At 57.0% G+C, this 19,533-nt stretch overlaps 5 protein-coding genes and 3 non-coding genes across 8 annotated transcripts; 3 read left to right on the top strand and 5 right to left on the bottom strand.

Annotated features, from left to right (window-relative positions):
* Positions 1-517: 517 nt before the first annotated feature.
* BXZ73DRAFT_t65 lies at positions 518-601 on the bottom strand. The gene has a single exon. It is a non-coding gene; the product is annotated as a tRNA-Asn (tRNA).
* Positions 602-1,143: 542 nt separating this feature from the next.
* On the top strand, positions 1,144-2,789 carry BXZ73DRAFT_99678 (FAD/NAD-P-binding domain-containing protein; the record flags this gene model as incomplete). Its single annotated transcript, XM_048028083.1, has 7 exons — positions 1,144-1,187; positions 1,243-1,448; positions 1,511-1,965; positions 2,017-2,199; positions 2,260-2,349; positions 2,403-2,624; positions 2,670-2,789. The coding sequence occupies 7 exons, from the start codon at positions 1,144-1,146 to the stop codon at positions 2,787-2,789; spliced, it is 1,320 nt and encodes a 439-aa protein (XP_047879598.1).
* A 182-nt stretch (positions 2,790-2,971) lies between these two features.
* BXZ73DRAFT_t68 lies at positions 2,972-3,055 on the top strand. The gene has a single exon. It is a non-coding gene; the product is annotated as a tRNA-Asn (tRNA).
* Positions 3,056-3,559: 504 nt separating this feature from the next.
* On the bottom strand, positions 3,560-7,638 carry BXZ73DRAFT_76163 (uncharacterized protein; the record flags this gene model as incomplete). Its single annotated transcript, XM_048022369.1, has 13 exons — positions 3,560-3,652; positions 3,708-3,776; positions 3,835-3,905; positions 3,990-4,146; positions 4,196-4,322; positions 4,435-4,511; positions 4,552-4,580; positions 4,794-4,883; positions 4,953-5,035; positions 5,085-5,957; positions 6,014-6,645; positions 6,867-7,481; positions 7,531-7,638. The coding sequence occupies 13 exons, from the start codon at positions 7,636-7,638 to the stop codon at positions 3,560-3,562; spliced, it is 3,024 nt and encodes a 1,007-aa protein (XP_047879597.1).
* A 206-nt stretch (positions 7,639-7,844) lies between these two features.
* BXZ73DRAFT_99676 (uncharacterized protein) lies at positions 7,845-9,936 on the top strand (the record flags this gene model as incomplete). The annotated part of the gene is made up of 4 exons (XM_048028082.1): positions 7,845-7,931; positions 7,988-8,510; positions 8,585-8,700; positions 8,920-9,936. 4 exons carry the CDS (start codon positions 7,845-7,847, stop codon positions 9,934-9,936), a joined length of 1,743 nt encoding a protein of 580 aa, XP_047879596.1.
* Positions 9,937-11,326: 1,390 nt separating this feature from the next.
* Positions 11,327-12,831, bottom strand: BXZ73DRAFT_76161 (PEBP-like protein; the record flags this gene model as incomplete). The annotated part of the gene is made up of 6 exons (XM_048022368.1): positions 11,327-11,406; positions 11,475-11,779; positions 11,836-11,966; positions 12,017-12,193; positions 12,257-12,330; positions 12,390-12,831. The coding sequence occupies 6 exons, from the start codon at positions 12,829-12,831 to the stop codon at positions 11,327-11,329; spliced, it is 1,209 nt and encodes a 402-aa protein (XP_047879595.1).
* A 225-nt stretch (positions 12,832-13,056) lies between these two features.
* BXZ73DRAFT_t64 lies at positions 13,057-13,140 on the bottom strand. Its single transcript has one exon. It is a non-coding gene; the product is annotated as a tRNA-Asn (tRNA).
* A 378-nt stretch (positions 13,141-13,518) lies between these two features.
* BXZ73DRAFT_89090 (type II DNA topoisomerase) lies at positions 13,519-18,968 on the bottom strand (the record flags this gene model as incomplete). Its single annotated transcript, XM_048025162.1, has 15 exons — positions 13,519-13,884; positions 13,968-14,465; positions 14,518-14,634; positions 14,688-15,224; positions 15,277-15,557; positions 15,608-15,953; positions 16,003-16,188; positions 16,242-16,406; positions 16,457-16,561; positions 16,618-16,731; positions 16,782-17,097; positions 17,153-17,246; positions 17,295-18,234; positions 18,428-18,610; positions 18,666-18,968. The coding sequence occupies 15 exons, from the start codon at positions 18,966-18,968 to the stop codon at positions 13,519-13,521; spliced, it is 4,551 nt and encodes a 1,516-aa protein (XP_047879594.1).
* Positions 18,969-19,533: the final 565 nt, after the last annotated feature.

The following is a 19,533-nucleotide window of genomic DNA, read 5'->3' as shown; positions in this document are numbered from 1 at the left end:
TGCGCCACTTCTGGGTTCCGAATGGTAGACTGGGGTAGTCATCGTCGCTGCGTCGTGAACAGTTGTTCATGCGCCATTTAATTTCTTACACCCTATGAACGATCACTGCATGCGCTTTGCTCCAAGTTCCCTCATTCTTCATTCCGGTCTTAGTTCTTTCCTACGCCCTTCAACCCTTTTCTGCAAGTCTCGTGCCCCCGACACGACAGCACTCTTTAGCTATGCGTGAGCCACCTGCATGTGTTGCGGCCGTCTCGAAGCGAACACCCTCGGCTCGCCAGAGTCTGCACCGACATATTGAGAGGGCATGAAGGATGGAACCCCCGTCGTGCTATATCCGCAACATTTTGAAGACCCGCGTGGTTTCTGAACCGGTGCTGTAAAAACAGCACATCAGCTTATTGGGCGACAAGTTGTACAAATGAGCATGAATCACAAACGCATGAACAAGCTCGGCTCATCTCGCGAAGAGGTGTTCTTCGCGCCGTCTGTTCTCCAGATAGAAACAAAACAGATGCTGCCCCAGTGAGGCTCGAACTCACGACCTTCCGATTGCAAGTCAGTAACAGTCGGACGCTGTAACCAACTCAGCCATGGGGCATATAAGCATTGACTTCTAGAGTATATATGTAGCTGTAGTAATCTGTGGATAATGCGGGAGTGGGTCATGGGAGCCTATGGAAGCCGGCTCTGAAATTACGACCTCAAAGAGCAACCACAGCCAGGCCAGATCATCAGACCTATGTTACCTCACCGGCAAGGCCCACCTAGGCTGTAAACTAGCTCACCAGAAAGTCGTCTCCTGCAGTAAGCCTTGCCTTCCGCGGCTGCAGTCTCCATGATCCATCCGTCGTGAAGCCATGGACCTGGGGAAGGGCGTGGGCGGTCCCTATGGCCTATTAACGCGCGCTAGCCTCAGGAACGCTTGTTCGCACAGGGAACGATGGCATGTAGAGACTGCTGCTTGCGTGCATGGGCCAGATTGTCGTGTGAAGCCGTTGCGATGGAGTTCGGTTCCGGATCGGACTCATAAGGCTGCTCGGACAGACAGACAGACAGACATCTGCCACCTTAAGGCCACATCCTCGTCCTCGTCCTCGTCCCCATCCTCCTCCATCGAACAGATCACCATTGTGCCCAGATATGAACGTCGCTATCCCCGACAAGAAGCTTCGCGTCGCTATCATGTACGTCCAGCCGCTTCCAAACTATAGACTTGTCCTCATCGTGGTGATTCTCCAGCGGTGCCGGTCTCGGCGGTCTCGCCCTCGCCCTCGCTCTGCAGAAGAACATGCCTGATATAGAGCTCGACATATACGAACGTGCCAAACAGCTCGCTGAAGTCGGCGCCGGTCTCGGTGCGTCGCCTCGCGTCTGGGCGATCCTCCAGTCCCTCGGCCTCGAAAAGGATTTGTTGGAGGCTGGCGGCACGACTCAAGTCAGTGGAAGTGAGTATATGCGCCCTTATCTCCTTGAAATACGGCAGAGACTCATTTTATCTACGCTACAGCGATGCCATTGCGCTTCCTGAAGGGCGACCAGCCCGAGGTGGCTGAAATATGCGAATTCGGGTCCCCAGTCCGCACTTTCCACCGGGCGCACATACAGCAGATCTTCACGCGACACCTGAAGAACTCCGAGCAGATTCTTCACTTCTCCAAGCTCCTTGTTGGCTACGCAGAGCCCGAAGACCCTACGGCCCCGATAGTTTTGCGGTTCGGGGACGGGTCGACGGCCACCTGCGATCTGGTCCTCGGTGCCGACGGCCTCAAGAGCGCGGTTCGCCACCAGATGTATAACGACATGGCGGACGTGGCGGAGAAGAAGGGTGACCTCGACATTGCCGCGAAGCTGCGGGACGTGATTCCCCCTGTGTGGTCGGGCATGGTCGCCTACCGCGCCGTTGTTCCTACGGATAAGCTCACGCAGGACGTCAAGGACTTGACAAAGCCGATGATGAACATTGTGAGTCTTCAGCGGGAAACTTGGATAGATATCGATTGACAAGTCAACTAGCTGTTTGGCAAGTCACGCTATCTGATATACTTCCCTATCTCGCGCGGGCAGGCATACAATGTGGCTGCCATGGTTCAAATGCCCGGGGCCGCGGGCACACAGTACAACGGTCCGCCGTTGACGGCAGAGGGGATCCTGAAGCTCTACACCGACTGGGATCCCAAGATCAAGAGCATTATCAGTGTAAGCTTCTCCGTTACCATCTCGTCACTGGCGGCCGCATTGACCGTACTTTTTCGTCAGCATATGAGCATGCCGCTCGACTGGGCCGTACACACCGTCAAAGATCTCCCCACGTATGTGAAAGGTCGCGTTGCTCTTCTCGGTGATGCAGTGCGTTCTCCTTCCTGGCCGTTGTGGCTACCTGCTTACTGCATCTTCCTCAGGCGCACGCAATGACCACTAGCCAAGGCTCTGGCGCAGGCCAGGCGATCGAAGACGGCTACATACTCTCCGCCGTACTCGCCCATCCCCTCGTCACGAGCCAGAATATCTCCGTCGCGCTCGAGATCTACGACACGGTCCGCCGGCCGTTCTCGCAAGACATCGCGCGCCGCTCGCGCGAGAGCACGCGTCTGTACCTTCTCGACCGGCTCGGGTGGGAGAACGTAAGCGAGGCTGAGTGTGCGCGCGGCGGGTTCACGCACGAGCAGCTCCAGCCAATTGGGCGGATGATAGAGGATGATATGGGGTGGGTGCATGCTACCCGCATCGAGCACGACGAGGAGCGCGCGATGCAGATGGTACAGGAGAGGCTGAGCGCGCAGGCATGAGCAAGGACACAAACTGTAACACAAATGGGAGCAAATGGACGGACCACAGTTATTGTAGAAACATGTAATTAATCCCCACTTCAAGCTGTATAGTTGAAGCTCCTATAGTTCGAACTGTTGGGTATGGTTGTGGAATGTGGCGCAAATTTGTGCACATGCGCCACCACGTATCGGTAACCATATGCCCCATGGCTGAGTTGGTTACAGCGTCCGACTGTTACTGACTTGCAATCGGAAGGTCGTGAGTTCGAGCCTCACTGGGGCAGCATCTGTTTTGTTTCTATCTGGAGAACAGACGGCGCGAAGAACACCTCTTCGCGAGATGAGCCGAGCTTGTTCATGCGTTTGTGATTCATGCTCATTTGTACAACTTGTCGCCCAATAAGCTGATGTGCTATTTTTACAGCACCGGTTCAGAAACCACTCGGATCTTCAAAATGTTGCGGATATAGCGCGACGGGGGTTCCATCCTTCATGCTCTCTCAATATGTTGTGCAGACTCTGGCGAGCCGAGGGTGTTCGCTTCGAGACGCCGCAACACATGCAGGTGGTCACGCATAGCTGAAGAGTGCTGTCGTGTCGGGGGCACGAGACTTGCAGAAAGGGTTGAAGGCGTAGGAAAGAACTAAGACCGGAATGAAGAAAAAAGCTTGATGCAAAGTGCATGCGCGAGCGCATGATAGGGTGCAAGCAATTAAATGGCGCACGACGCAGCGACGATGACTACCCCAGTCTACCATTCGGAACCCAGAAGTGGCGCAAGGGGCCGGCTAACTGATCATCTTGACCACATCGCTCGTAACAACACCGGGGAACAGCTCCACCGCGTCGACCTCGCATACCGTTGCGTCTCCGGCGGGCAGCTGAAACGACCACACGTAAGTTAAGCAACCCACAGCGAGCGCGGCGCAGACTCACGGCATCGTTGTTCAGGTAGTCTTGGATGATCTTCGACGTGCACTCCGACGCCTGCGCGAGGCTGCGATGCTGGTACGACGCCGTCAGCCGACGCACCCGTCGCCCCCGCCCCAACTGGACCACTCACCCCGAATCCGTTCTGGCGCACAAGCGTCGCACTGTCGCCGACTCGCCCATCAGGTCCGCGAGCGTCTGAGCCTGCGAGAACCGCGTGATAGGGTCGAACTGCGCGGGCGCGTCGGTGTGTTCGAAGAGCTGGCGGGAGACGTCGCGCAGTGTTACCGATGACGAGCGCGGGGTTCAAGAGCGTCTTGCCGAAAGGCCCCGTGTACCGCTCGACGGCGCGCGCGGGCCACCACGGACAGTAGTAGGCCACGTACGGGAACAGGCCGGCAACTACGACGGTTGTAAGCGTGGAACGCGCAGGGTCGACTTTCACCTACAAGTGGGCGAACGGTAGGCATGATGCGAGGGAGCTGTAGACTTACCGGGACGGAGAGGACACCAAGGGTAGCTGCGGGCACGCCCACGAACGATCCCAGTCCAAGAATGGTGGGCAGGTAGAGTATGTGCCCCAAAAGCTCCGCCTTTATGGCACACCGCTGAAGCTCCAACCTGCAAGCTTTATCTCCGTCGGCGGTAGTCGTGACACCCCAAATTCAAATCGACGCTTCGGCAGTGCAAAAACGCGGCTACTACAAGCCGCTTGAGCAGAATGAAGACTCACGTTAGGTTGTATTTCTGGACGCTCCACTCGAGCCCAGCTTTTTTCTCCATGTGGAACATAAAAACCGAGCATGACATCTGACATGGAAACCGAATAAGGATACAGCAAACAACGCACCAACGGACTAGCATGCGAGGGTCGTAAAACTACAAAAGCATGAGTGGGTGTGAGGGTTGGGTATAAAGATCCAGTGGAGGCAGTGTCCGCCACGGGGTGAGTGAGTATACAGAATCCATCATTGGTATTTCTCCTTATAGATCCAGGTCAGGCCAATGTCGCTGACCCCTTGCTTGACCTGAGTAGACCCGTTAGGACCAAGGCCCGGAGACGAGGGAAAAGCACCCACCGCCGCACGATACCATTCGCGACTCCTTCTTGTCCTTTTGCACCCCTTCCATTCAACAAGCAGAACCCGAGCTCCTGCTGCGCATCCGGATCCCCGAGCCGTGCTGCGACCCGGTAATATTGCTGACATTCGTTCAGCCCCGGCACCCGAGGAAGTGAACATACACACTCACCACGGCCATCTCCTTGTCCTTCGCACACCCCAGCCGCGAAAGAAGCTCTGCCCGACCTCGTAGATCGCAAGCACCAGCTCCGACTGTCCACCATCAGCCCACGCACCCTCAGAACAACGCACGCGCACTCACCCGGACTGCGCCAATATCCCCCTCCTTCCCCTCCTTCTCCAGTCGCCCACCGCGAGCTCCGCCGCACGTCTCAACCACGCGAACCCACGTGCTTCATCCTGGACGCACCCCCACCCGTGCCGCTGCGCGAGCCCCCACATGAGCATGCCGACGCCGCAGCCGCCGTCGAGCGTCGCACTGCGCTCGAACGCCCGCGCGGACGCCTCGAGCCGGTTCTCAAGGTGCGCCTTGATCCCGAGCTGGAGGAAGTCTTGCGGCGTCTGTGGGTTGGCGAGCGTGTCGCTCTGTGGCTTCGCGTTCGCGTGCGAGGTTCGCGGCGAGGGCGCGGACACGGGATAGGAGCCACCTGTGGGCGTCGCGGGGAGCTCGTAATAGGAGTAGTCTGAGTACACGCTCGAGGCCGAGACGACGCGCTGCGTGCCCGCGAGTGCCAGCGCCGCGGGGGGCGTGAGCGGCGAGATGGGGGAGTTTGGGGGGAAGCTGCCGACGCTCGACGCGGGTGACACCGGGCGCGAGCCAGGGTGTGTGGGGAGCGCGGGGGACGAGAGCGGGCTCGAGCCGTGCAGACGCGGGCTCTTGGGCGCGCGTTGCGAGGACGAGCTCTGGGTGGGGCTGGGCGACGGGGGCCCGCGTGCGTTCGCGTTCCGCAGGAGCACGTCGCGCTTGCGGGACTCGGACTGGTCCCAGTCGATTTCCTGCACAGGGGCGACGACGGGGCGAGAATAATTCATACCACTGCTGCGCTGGCGTTGACCCGGGGTCGCCAGGGTATCCGTACTCGTCGTACCCATGCGTGATCTCGGGCTCGGAGACGACGACGGTGGGGATTTGGGCATCGTCGACGACTCGTAGATCGAAGGCGGGTCCATCGCGCTGGAGGACCGCCAGGTTCGCGGTAGCGGTCGCCGAAGCTGTCGAGGTCGACGGACTCGTGTGCGCCGCCGCCAAACTGGGGTGCGCGGTAGGTGCCCTGGCCACTCGAGGGGCTCTCAGGCGGCGAGCGGTCGGTGCGCGCGTCCCAGGAGAGGGTGCGGGTGCTCGCGCCATCGCTGAACTTGGTCGCGGCGGACGCGGTGGACGCGCGGAAGTTGCGTGGAGGATGGGGGATGCAGGGGGGTTCAGCGAAAGTCCTCGGTGCCTGACGGAGAGCGTGGAGGAGTCCGGTGGTGTCTCGACCGGGGTGGTCTGTGGCCGGTCGGCGGGAGGAGGTGCGGCGGATGAGGGAGACGAGCGGGGACGATCGTAGACATTGGGCGAGGGCGGGGGAGGTTGTCTCGAGAGCTGAGCCATGGGTGTGTGCGGAAGGAGAGGGAGGTGGTGGCAGGCTTTGAGGCTTTGAGGACCGGGTGGTCGTCGCCGCCAAGCCCGGGCCGCCTCCGATCGAGCCGCCCCTCCGCCGCCACACTCTGGCCACAGATCCGTTTCGACACCGCCAGGGATGACGCCAACACCGTCTTGACTCTTCTATCCGCGGTTCACTCGGCGCGCTGCGTACAGCTTCGAACAACATCCAGCATTTCGTTCCATCTCTCACGGGCATGTGATACTTATATCCGAGGTGCTGCATTAAATGTCGGAGGTATAACGTACAACATGAGCCTAGATGTACAGAGTCGACCGCGAGCGACAGCAGGTGCAGACATGGAGAAATGAGGATGAACATGGAAACAAGGATGCGGCCGGCTACCAGACACCGTGTACGAGATGCGCGGTCAATACCAATCCTGCAATGGAGTAAAGTGAGACTCGCTCAATTCGCACCGTGATCGTAAGCATACGCACAATCGGGTTCCCTTGAGCGTACCACCACATCACCTCCTTCGACTTCTCGCCAGGCTCTGCCATAATCGCACTGAGAGTCGTGATAGCCGTGTGGATGTCGGTCCTTGTGACGCGCTCGATGATCCACTGCCGCTTCGTGAGGTTGTAGTTGGTGAAAAGAACGACCATGAAAGCATAGTCGAGCGAGAGTGGGTATCCGAGGAAGAGTCTGAAGCCCACATGGTCTTCTATGTCCGAGATGATATCATCATGGACGGCGAGGGACACCCACTGGCGTAGCCCTTTGTGCTGCATGACTACCGAGTCGTCGGTGATGGACGCGCAATCGATCGTCGTCGCTCCACCCAGGAGCTGGACGAAGTCGGGCTTATCGTCATCAATGTCGACCGTGAGCTTGAGCTTTTTAGCATATTCGATGGCCCATTTATCGGTGAAAGCCCATCCGTAATTGCGGAGGAAGGGCCCACCGGCGGCAGGGTTGAATTCTGGGTCCGGAGCGAAGACGACGTCGGGGCTGAGGTTGGTGCTGGGCGAGATGTACTCCGTACCAAGGGGAACGTCATACGGAGTTATGTTCGCCACTGGTGGGTACCGATCGCATATGTGCTTCAGTCTCTGTCAAACAAATTAAAGCAAGTCCCGAGATCGAGAAGAAAAGGCGTACCGCCATCCGAGCCTGCTGAGCAGAAGAGTCGTCCATCTGAAGATGCTTGGTATCCTCCTGTGCGACCTCGCCGGGATTGTGGTGTGGGGGAGATTCGGCGGTAGGCATGGGATAATACGTGGATGGGTGGTCGGGCAGCGCAGGGGCCGTGGCCCATGTTTCGGCGCCAGATGCAGGGCACGCGTATGCTCGCACGCCACAGGCTGAGCGCTGAGGCAAGTTGTCGTAGTTGTGCGCTCGGTCCCCTCGACTTGACGACGAGTACTGCCCGTTCAGTCCCCAACCTCTCACGATACCGATTGACTCCACACTCCATGGATCCAACCCCCCGGACCACGTCCAAAGAGGTATCGCAGGAGGAGATCGACAATGCACTCCGCGTTCTGAGGATGTGCGGCAAAGTACGTTCTCTGAGCTCTCGCTTCGGAAGACGAAATTCTTTTCAACTCCAGTTCAGTTCATAACCATTGCCAAAGAAGAATTTGAGCGTGATTTCTCGATTTCGATCCATCAAGCGATCCATCGTCAAGCCCTTGAGAGTGACATCTATGGCATCCTCAACTCCGTCTCCGTCTTGTCTTGTCTAGCTTCCCGACCCGAAGCCCGCGCTGAAGTCTCCTTGATTTCGTATCCTCAGTACAACTCTACTTACAACAAAACAGCCAATGCGGTCGAAGTGAATACGTCCACCCAAATCCCTGATTTCGCCCGCATCCTCCTCCGCCCCAAGACAACCGATCGAGGCCCAAAGCCCGAACTCCTACCCACCAAGCTGGTCGCTGATTTCTGGGAAGCCAAACGACTCGATATGGAAACGACGCCATCAGCGGATGGGAAAGTTGCCGATTGGTGGTCTGACCTTGCGAGTCAGCGCGCATACAAAAGTGCAGTCTTCCACTACCCCCAACTTTGTGATCAGGCGGCAGCAATCTTGCGCGACAATCCCTCTCAGGATTCAGTGGACGGTATCATCGTCTCTGGTATCCACTTCTCCCATTTCATCTTCGATCGGTCTAGCGCACGGGCTCATAGACCCGACGAGCCCGACATGCAGACCCCACCCCAGGACTTCACTCTGATGGTCATATCAACAATGGACTCACCGTACTTGAGCGAATCGAGAACATGGAATTCCCGAAGGTTGTCGCTCTGAATCAGCGCATCGCCGTGGTACGCTCTGGGGACAGAAGCGCGAATGAAGTACGCTATGGCCTATCGCCCCGATTCATCGCGTCTCTCTCGCGACCTTTCGCATCGGAGCCATTTGCGGATATGAACTTCACCCATCAAGTGAACTGGTTAGCGCTGCCCTCTTCTAGCATACAAGAGGTCAGGGAACATTCTGTTTTGTTATGTTCAGACAGGGGTCTAACAGCGCTCCGAAATCAGGTTCCTAGGGAGAAGTGGACCAAGTTCAAGGTGGCTGTTCGGGAACAGCTCTCAAAAGGGTTTCGAGAGTCCGTAAACGCCATCCAACACGACAATGCGGAGGGGATGCCAAACAGGACGTACCTGAACAGTCCTCCTGTGTCCCGTGACACACCGTTCTATGCCCCCTATCGGCCCGTCGAGTCCAAGAGGCCGTCACTACCACGACCAGGTAGTTCCAAAGGCATAGAAGCCATCGTGAAGGCCAAGCGTCCTCAGACGTTACATTCGCAGAACCTTGCCATTCCTACCAAAAGCCGCCGGCAAAAGGCGGCTGAGAAGGAGCGACATGACATCGATGCAGGGGTCTCTTCGGCGGGTGCTCGAAGCGGCTCTGAGCCAGATGAGGAGATTAGGGTGGAAGGAGTTCCTGGTCACACCGGTCCGCCTGGTTCGCGACAGACTCGTGCGAGCACACGTGCTTCAAGTCGGTCTGACGGGAACACGTCGGCTGGAGCGGCGCTTTCCGGCGAGGGACCTGATGGAGAAACAACCAATGCAAAACAAATCAAAGGCAAGGGCAAGGGCAAGGAAAAGGGCGCGGGGAAAGATACGAAGGCCGCAGGGCATGGCGGATTTCCGGACCCAAGACTCGCACTCGTGGCGGGCATTGTCATGCCACCTGCCCTGAAGATGAGGGACACTGGCTCAAGGCGGCGGGCAGCCGCTCGGTCGCGCTCTGAAGCCACAGATGATGGCCATAATCCTTCGACTCTGCCCTCCTCCACAGAACCCGTTCAACCGCGCCTCGGACGCATCGATGTTGGCCAGTCCTCCGAGACTTCTTCCTCTCGCGCCATCAGACTCCTGACGGAGCGATACTATTCACCGAAACCCAGTTTCGCAGTCGTAGAAGACACGGACATAGAAGGGGTGCAGTCAATGGGCGACGATGACGACGACGACGACGACGACGACGACGAAAAAGAAGACGAAACCGGCGAAGACGGCGACAACGAGGACGAAGACGAGTTGTAGAAGCATCGCCATTGGAGTGGCAGAACGGCGCGCGTGCGTATAACGCCCGGTGAGACTAGCAAAGCGGGATTCAGGGGAGATCACTGCGTAGGATCATGCGATTTGCGAGAAAATCTACAATAGCTACGTACGAGCGACCTCGAACCAGAGGGGACGAGTCGAATAAACATTGCATATAGTCCCAGTAACGGTCACACCACTTACTGGCACTGGCAGTCAAATAAAGTCGTCCGAGTCCGTCCAAAACTCCGCGCCCTTTCTCGTACCTTGTCCACGTATTCCTCCGCAGACGAAACTCAAACAATCCGACCGCCACCTCTTTTTTCACTAGCTCCCGAAACTGCCCCGCGGTCGCACCCTCCACTTCCGCCTCCAGTCCGCCAATCCACTCCCGCTCCGCTCATCCCAGGCTCTCGAGCCTCGTCCCCATCGCCGCCCGCCGCATGAGCACCTTCGCGAGCGCCGTCTCGTCGCGCACCCGGAGGTGCATCACGATCTTGTTCAATGAGGTTGTTGAACCGTGTCGATGGGTGGAGGACATGGACGGGCTTGAGATTATTATTCCGTGCCACGTTGCGCCTACTTCTGTCTTCGCTCGTCTTCCGGCTCTGCACTTTTTGCTGATACTATATTGCTGTGCGTCGGCGTGTACAATATCCACCCAGAATCGAAACATACTTTCAAGCAGCTCGCGCCACTGTCGGCACACGGCGAGTGGCCACATGTTTGCATCCTCGGTTTGACGTGCTTCGACGAGGATGCCAGGATCGAGGCAGGAGGCGGTCGATGGGCGCTGTGGCGTTGTAGATACACAGGAGAACCAAAGTGCATCGCCGGTACTTAGTTGCGCGGTCCAGATCGTCTGTTTGAGAGAGAAGAACGGTCGTCTACGGGATGTGGCGCTGCGAGCTGCGAGATCCACGTTGGATAGTCCAGAGAGTCGTTCATGATAGCCGTTGATATTCGATCAATAGCCATCTGTTGAGCGGAGCGTCGTCGTTGGTAGCTATATGCAACTCACCTGCCGTAGAGCGCGGAGTGCGACTCGCGAGACGACCTCATCGCCCCTTGTTGAGAGACCGTACGGCGGCGTAATGTGAAAGGCTGCGACCGTCGAGGAATGATTAATGTCAGTTGTAAGACTTCCAGTAGAGACGTTGAAGTTGAAGACGCAGCGAGCTGTGTAAAGTCGGCTCTTCGGAATTCATGGCCCTCCAGAGTACCGCCACCATACCTACCCTAAACGTGGGCCTCGACATGCATGTTCCCACCAAGCTTATGCTCCCATGCTCAGGTATGACCCATGCGCATAAAGCGATGAATAGTGTGCATGCTAACATTAGAAGTTGTATTATAGCCACGAAGAGCACTAAGCTCGACCCCATATCCTCTACATGTACTTTTTCTTCGCCTTGAGCTCCGCATAGGGATCCGGCCTCGGCATGCGCCCGTACCGTGACTCGGACTTCTCTGCAAACACGCGACACACGCCCCGTCAGCACATCCGGAACGACATCCACGACTGCGCGGAGACTCACTGAGCACGTTCGCGTAGATGTCCGACACCGTCTCGTTCCACTCCGCGCGCCACATGTGCGCCCCGCCTCCAAGCGCACCGTCGAACCCGTGCTCCTCCGCAAACGCGCGGTAGTCGAACCCTTGCCGCTGTTCCTCGGTGAACACGGGGATGTCGAGCGGCGCCGTCGCCGAGCGCTGCGGGAGCATGAGGACGACGTAACGGTGGTAGGGCGTGCCCTTCTGCGGGTGCGGCGGGACGTAGGGTGTGTGCGCGTTCAGCGGCACGGGAGGGGTCTTGGTTGCCAGAGAGAGCGGGATGTTGGGCCTGCGGTCGTCGGTCACGTCATTGCGAGCGAAGAAACGAAATGTGAGGGGACGCACTGGAACCAATGCAAGTAACTCGTGAATGACGCGCTCTCCGGGTCGGGCACGTCCAGGTCGACCATCATGAGCGTGTACAAACGTGTATCGGAATGGTAGATGGTCATGGATAGCTCTGGGGGCTCCAAAGTCTGCGACCACGGGTCAGTGCCCGCGTCACATGTATGCGGGTACAACGTACGTCTTGGGGGCGGAGGAACACTCCGGGCTCAATGACCGACATCCTAGGTTCGACGGGTGCACGCATACGCTTGCCCGTAGAGGAAGGCACTTGAAGTGCGTGAAGACGAAGGTCGAAGGATGGGTGAAGCTCTGGAAGCATATCCGGGACAACTTTCATCTGGTGCAGTCGCTCCATCTGACAGGGGACGAGAGACACATGAGAGGCTACCCCCGAGGACGGAGACAGCGGTCAACACACCAGCAAGTCCAGATCGCCCTCCTCTCTCCACCTCTGCTCAACGAGCCTCCTGAATACGGGCTTCGTCAAGTCCGCTGCAAAGACCCTCGCGTTCAGCACCTGCCGCGCCTGCACACGACACCAAACGACTCACCCATCCCGCTCCTCGCCTTCCACCGCACCTCCGGCAGGTTGATCTCGCTCTGCACCTCCAGGATCCCAACCTTCTCCCTCAACGCAGCCAGCACGTCCGCGTCGCGTTCGCCCTCCTTCTTCCCCTCCTCCGCCGCCAGCACCTTCCGCACCTCCGCGAGCTCCTTCGCCAGCGCCGCGGCGTCGTCCAGAATGTACTGCAGCGCGAGGTCGTACGCGGGTTCGACGCCCTCCGCGATCGGTCGGCACCACTCGCGCGGGTTCTCTAGGCTCGGCCGTGGACGCATTGTGCGGCCCTTCGTCGCTGGTGAGCCGTCCGCGGACGTGTCTGCTGGCACCGGGCCAGGTGCGGACGCAGCAGCAACAGCGGCCTCCGGGGTTGCGTATGCGCGGACGGTCGCCAGGCGGGGCACATAGCGGGGTAGGCGGCGGAGAACGAGCATGACCGTGGAGGGATACCGTGACGTGAGTCCGCAAGGGCGCAGGCGGCAGAATGTGGGACGCGTTCGGCGCCTTTCCTACATAGGTTAGCGCTCTCTCCGTATGAAGACGCCAAAAGAAGAGTTACTATGGCTGCAGCCATGCACTTTCTCACTGCACCTGAAGCTGATTGAGCCCGAGTAAGGTCCTATCACACGTTCTGTTTAGCTGAACGGAGTCAAAATATACTGCCCCAGTGAGGCTCGAACTCACGACCTTCCGATTGCAAATTAATAACAGTCGGACGCTGTAACCAACTCAGCCATGGGGCATGAAATGGGTAGCCCAAGGAATATGATTCGTTGTGTCTGCAGAAAGGATCCAAACTTCAAATCATCCAAGCAATGAAAAGGCGTCAGTTTGAAAAAGCCTCGGAGTGACATGATACATCGCCGGATTACATAGAGATTTGGTATGAGAGTTATCAGTCGAGTCCAGGGAATGGATGCACTATTCGTTGATCACAAGGGATGAGGCGCTGACAAACGCCCGCCGCCTTGCGCTTGACCAAAAGTATGTAGTATATGGTAAGAATTCATGTCAGGTCATTAACATAACAATACAGTGCCAAAGAATCAACAGAAACGGGCCGAGAAGTGAAAAGTACAAAGCAGAACGATAGACGGCATTATCGGAGAACGTTCCACCTCCTAGTCTTCGAAATCCGAGCCGTCTTCGTCGTCCCCGGAGGATACCTCCACGTACTTGGACTTGCTTGCAGCCGTGCGTGCCGTGCGCTTCGGTGCTGCTGCTGCTGGCGGCGACGGTACCTCAATCAGCTCGTCGTCGTCGTCGTCATCCGACACAATCTTCTTCGGTGCCTTCTTCGCGGCAGCCTTCGTTGCAGTGCCAGACGCCTTGCGCGCTGTCGCAGCTGGCTTCTTTATCGGGGCGCCGGGCTTGCCCAAGAAGTCCGCCATGGACGTCTGCTTGCCATTCTTCTTGGGCGCCGGGTCAACCTCCATGGCGTCATCGTCTGAGTCCAATAGGGACGCCCTCGACTTCTTGGTTGCAGGCTTGAGCGGAGCATCACTGTCATTGGCGTCCGTATCGAGACTGGGTTCGCGATGTTAGCACCGATACAAGCCGCGAAAAGTACTTCGACTCGCCTCTTCCTCTTCGCCCTCGGAGCGGCCTTCGCCTTGCCTTTGCCCTTTCCTGCCGACGGCGGGTCCTCGAATTCAGACTCTGAGTCGACCTTCTTCGCGGGGGCCTTCTTCGTGGCAGCAGGCTTCCGTGGAGGCTCGTCGTACATTTCGATATCTGAGTCGTCTTCGACCTTTGCCGCCTTCTTCGCGGGAGCACGCTTCTTGGGCAGGGTAGGTACGTCGTCGTCGCTGTCGGCCTTCTTGACTACGACGTCTGACCCAGAGGCAGCAGCAGGCTTCTTGGGCTCGGCAGGCTTCTTGGGCTCGGCAGGCTTCTTGGGCTCGGCAGGCTTCTTCTTGGGTGCAGCCTTGGGCTTGAAGTCGTCATCCTCTTCGTCCTCGTTCTTGGGTTTCTTAAACGCGAGCTTGGCCTGCTTCTTCTTTCCCTTCTTGCCCGTGTTCTCGCCCTCTGCAGCACAGAGTTTCGCCTCCCAGTTTTCGCAAGTTTGCTATAAATGAACAATCAAAACATGATTCGTTCGGGGTTTGGGAGCTTCGTACCTTCCACTGCGCAAGGAAAGCGTCTAGGTCAGTCTGCCAGATCTGGATGGGGGTGAGCGCGAGGAGCGCGAGCAACTCGTCTTCCTTCTCTTTGGCCTGCGAGAGGAGCTTTTCGATCTGGAACCTCGCCCATGAGTGAATGCACGACATTGAGACGCAGGCACACCAACCTTCTCCTTCGTCAGGCTCCAGATGGCCATACCAAGGAGGTAGTCGAAATCGCTAAGTCCCTTGCCGGCGCTCCCAGCATCGTCGTCGTCATCCTCCTCAACGACTGCTTCCATCTCGCCCGCCGCCTTTGCCTTTGTGACCTTTGGGAACGGCCGGAAGTCGTTCTTGCGCAGCTCCGTGACGATGTCCGCCTTGCGCCGGTTCGAAATGATGAGCTGGCGGTCGATGATCAACTTGATGAACCGCGCCTGGTTGGTGAGCCGGTCGAGTTGGATCTGGAGCTCGTCCGCGAGGTGGTCCTTCCGTTTCTGGTAGAACGCGAGCCGGCGGGGGTAGAAGTCCTCGATGATTTCCTCGGGCGAGCTGTACTTCTTGATCTTGCCGTCGAAGTCGAAGCAGACCATGTTCGAGGTGTTGATCTTCGTGGTGAGCTTGAAGTACTCGTGGAAGCCCTGCTTCTCCGCCTTCTCCATCCCCTTCTCGGACATGGTGACGACGAAGTGGACGTTCATGTTGTTGTGGTACTCTTTGTAATCCTGTGGGGAAGCGGTCAGTATCTGCTCGATGCGTCGTGCAACTACGACTTGCCTTGACGTCGCCGTCGCCCTTCTCGCCGCACAGCGCCTCGAGCTCAGCCTTGAAGTTCTGTGTCCACCTGTGGATGGGCAATTCGGTGATCTCGACAGTGTTGTCGTCGAGCTTCTTGATCGTGCCAGTGACGTCGTACTTGTTGTCGCTGACCTTCTTAATCTCGCCGGAGAACCCACGCCACCAAGGCAGTATCGGTACTTGCTCTTCGCCCTTCATGAGACGAAGGATGTTGTTGATGATATCCTCAGGGTTGAACGAAGGGACTGAAGTACTCCAACCTAAACAAAGGTCAGTCAAATGGCATGGCACAATATCACGGGTTACTCACCAGTACCAATACCCTCGGCACCGTTCACCAGAACCAACGGGAGGATAGGCATGTACCACTCCGGTTCGACCGTCTTGCCGTCGTCCTGCTGGCAGGTGAGAATGGCGTCGTCTGCCGGGTGGAGCACGGTGCGGACGACAGGCGCCAGCTCGGTGAAGATGTAACGAGCCGCGGCGTGGTCCTTGCCGCCCTGGTCACGCGTACCAAACTGACCGTTCGGCATGAGCAAGTTCATGTTGTTGCTCCCGACAAAGTCTTGAGCCAAGTTGATGATCGTGGCCATCAAACTAGCTTCACCGTGGTGATATGCAGACACCTCGGAGACATAACCGACTAGCTGGGCAACCTGTGCGAGAGTAAGAGATGGCTCATCGCAAAGGATCATGGAAACGTACCTTGATCTCGCGCTTCAAGTTACGCTTGAAACAAGACCAGATGACCTTACGTTGACCGGGCTTGAGTCCATCGGACACGGACGGGATCGATCGGATGTTGTCCGCCATCGAGAACAGGATGAGTTCCCGATTGATGAAATCAGACATGGGAATCTCCCGCTGTGTGTGATCGAGGAAGGTTCCCGGCTAAATGTACGGAACGTCAGCATATGAATGCCGTGGATTTCAAGTAGACGTACCTCGAACTGGCGCAACCATTCCTTACGATCGTCTGCCTTCTTCTTGCTGAAGGCGAGCTCGATGAGTGAATGGTCGCCCTCCTGTGTAGTGGAAAAGGGAATCATATGACGTTTCATATCTCGGAAATAGTCCCGGGCGTCCTCGTCCTTGCTCGTACCAAGACCCTGAGGATGGATCAGAACTAGACTTAGCAGAACGATATAGTCATGCGCACCTTGAAGTATTTATGCTGCCACTTGTGCGAGTCAGGAGTCTCTTCGAGCCATATCTCGTACTCGGGGATCGTGTAGAAGTTGATGATCTCCTTGCCCTTCCACACCTGTAATACATTGGTCAATGTCTTTCATCGATTAGGGGGGTAATCAAAATACGTACACGGACGACGGGCGTAATGAACTCCACAAGGAACTTTGGGACCTTGAGTAGGGACGGGTAGAAGTGGTCCAAGTAGTTGATGAGGAGTCCCTTGATATGCGAACCATCGTGATCCTGATACACATTGTCAGCAGTGAGATCAAGGTAAAAAGGAGGTAATATACCTGATCAGTCATGAGCATGAGGCGACCGTAGCGCAAGGTCGTCACGTCCGAATACTCCTTGTTGTGCTGAAGACCCATAATCTTCTTGATGGCCTGGATTTCCTCGTTCTTCATGATCTGGTCGTGCTTTGCGTCGCGCACGTTGAGTAACTTTCCACGCAAAGGGAAAACGCCGAAGTTGTCGCGACCGACAACACCGAGACCAGCGATGGCCAGAGCTCGGGCGGAGTCACCTTCCGTGAGGATGAGAGTACACTCTGAAGCTTTCCTCCCGCCAGCGTTGTTAGCATCGGAAAGCTTCGTCATTCCAGTGAGCCTGGATGAGCGTGTCAGGAACATGATTCACTGGGTTATTCAGGTAGTCGCAATACCTCGTTCTCCGATTCCCATCAGTCTTCTTTAGTTGCTGGTCAGCCTTGAACTTTGCCCAGTTCAAGACATGGTCCACGATGCTCGTCTTAGCCACTACAGGACACATCAGTATCGTGGTTGGCATCAGATAGACTCACTCACCTTTCTTCATGAAATCCTCCGAGAGGTTCGGCTTCGAGCCGAACTTGCTCGCGGGCAAGGTGAGTGTCTCCTTCGTCTGACTGTCGAATGTCGGATTTTCGATGAGCGCGTTCACGAAAATCCACATGTGATTCTTGATTTGTGCTGGCTTCACCGTCGCCGCCTTGTTCTTCTTCGTGATGGACGTGATGAGGCTCTTCGCCAACTGGTCCGCGATGTAGGTCACATGTGTGCCTCCCTTGACAGTCGAGATCGAGTTCGCGAACGAGACTTGCTGGAATGACCCCTCCGAGACTGCGAAAGCGACCTCCCACCGGTGGCCAATCTTCTCGTAAACGACACTAGGCTTTGCTTGCGCCGCGCCGCCCGAAGCATCCGCGGCCTGCTCGGCAGCAGAGTTGATGAAGAGTTCGACGTAATGCTTGAAATTCTTGATCTTGAGGCGTTCCCCGTTCAGAAACACCTTCACGTCCTTCACCGTGCCTGCCAAGTCGTGGACGCGCTTCTTGAGCAGAGAGACCGTGTCTTCGTCGATGCTCTCCATCCCGAATCGCTTCAGGTCGGGCTTGAACGAGACGCGGGTATACTCCTCACCCCTGCTGTTCTTCGTGATCTTCGCCTTGCCCATCTTGCTCATGTTCTCCGTCCACGTCTGCGCATATTTCTGGCTCGAGTTCTTGTCCGCGGTGTCGACGGTGAATTGCGTTGAGTAGATGTTGGCGAGCTTAGCTCCGTAACCATTACGACCACCGGTGAGCTTCTTCTCGTCATCGTCGTAGTTGGAGGAGGAGAGGAGGTGGCCGAAGATGAGCTCGGGGATGTAAATCTTCTCCTTCGAGTGCATCTCAATGGGGATACCACGACCATTGTTGTACACGGAGATGGTGTTATTCTCGACGTCGATGTCGACCTTGATTGTGTCCATAGTGGCATCATTAATCTAACGAGGTGGTCAGCATGTAGCCACACGAGCATGAAGCCACGGTACGCGTTTCACGTGAAATAGGCTCGCACCCCCCACTCGTGCATTTTCAGAAGCATACAGCCGACAGTAGGGGTATGTAGACATGCTTTTCCCGCAACGGTTGCGCACCACAAAACGCGCCGTCTGGGGCAAAGGAGAGGTAACACACCTTATTGTCCGCAGCATTGACAAGAATTTCGTCCACAATCTTGAAGAAACCCGGAACGTACTTGATTTCTCGGTGAACCATCCGCTTGTTCTCCGAGTCCCACGTCCACATCATCGCAGTGATGGTCTCCACGCTTCCAATGTAGGAATCGGGACGCTTGAGAATATGCTCCAATTGCGAGAGCTTCGCGCGCCAGATGTTAAAGGTGCGCACGAAGTCAGAGAGAGAGCATGCGTACCTTGGTGTATGTCTCTGAGGCTGTCTTCTTCTTAGTGGGGGCTTTCACTACGGGAGAGGAGGAAGGACCGGCCACTGACGGGCCCTCGTCTTCGTCTATAGGGTCTTCGCGGTCACTGTCCGCATTGTCGTCCTTGTCCGCGAGCACCTTCTTCTTCGTAGTCTTCGGCTTCGCAGCAGCCTTGGGTGCAGCCTTGATGGCGGCCTTCTTGGGAGCAGCAGCCTTCTTCTTCGCGGCGGGGGCGTAACCTTCGGAGTCGGACCCGGAGACGTCCATGTCGAAATTCTCGTCCGAGTCACTCATTTTGATGAGAGACAGAAACAACCGTAAGCTCGGAGTTTGTGAGGCTGTTCTTGAGGTCAAAGGGGAGGGGGGCAGGTGGCTGGTGGGGTGTTGGTTGGTGTGCACTGTGAAGGTGTTCAACGCGACGCGATCGCTCTTTCGACGCGTCTCGCACGTGACTGATGCACGCTTTCTTCGGACTCTCCGAGCGCTCCGTGGGAGCGCTGCCAGCGCCAGCCTGGCTCACTACAAGCAACCTCCTTGTCCTCGGCCAGATTGCCACTCGGTCGACCTCAATTGCTCACAAACGTCGTCCGCGCCACCCAGTATGCGGCCATCATTACCAATTCTGCTTTCAAGCCTGGTCCAGCTGCCGCGAATCATCACGCAAACGGGCGCGCCTGAACACAGTGATCAGGATACTACCGCCGACATCAACGTCTACCCATATACGTAAATAGGCCCCGGGCGGCTGGATGTGGGTACGAACAAATACGGGCAGCCTACGGCATTGAGGGTCAGAAGAAGACGCCATGATGTTACGCAATTCTGCCTTCGGAACGCATGGCGTTTGCATGCGGACGCA

Source organism: Epithele typhae, assembly GCF_022376455.1.
Source record: "Epithele typhae strain CBS 203.58 chromosome Unknown BXZ73scaffold_13, whole genome shotgun sequence".
Taxonomy (NCBI): Eukaryota; Fungi; Basidiomycota; class Agaricomycetes; order Polyporales; family Epitheliaceae; genus Epithele; species Epithele typhae.
Note: the sequence above shows the minus strand (reverse complement) of the source record. Positions and strands in the feature narration are given on the sequence as shown.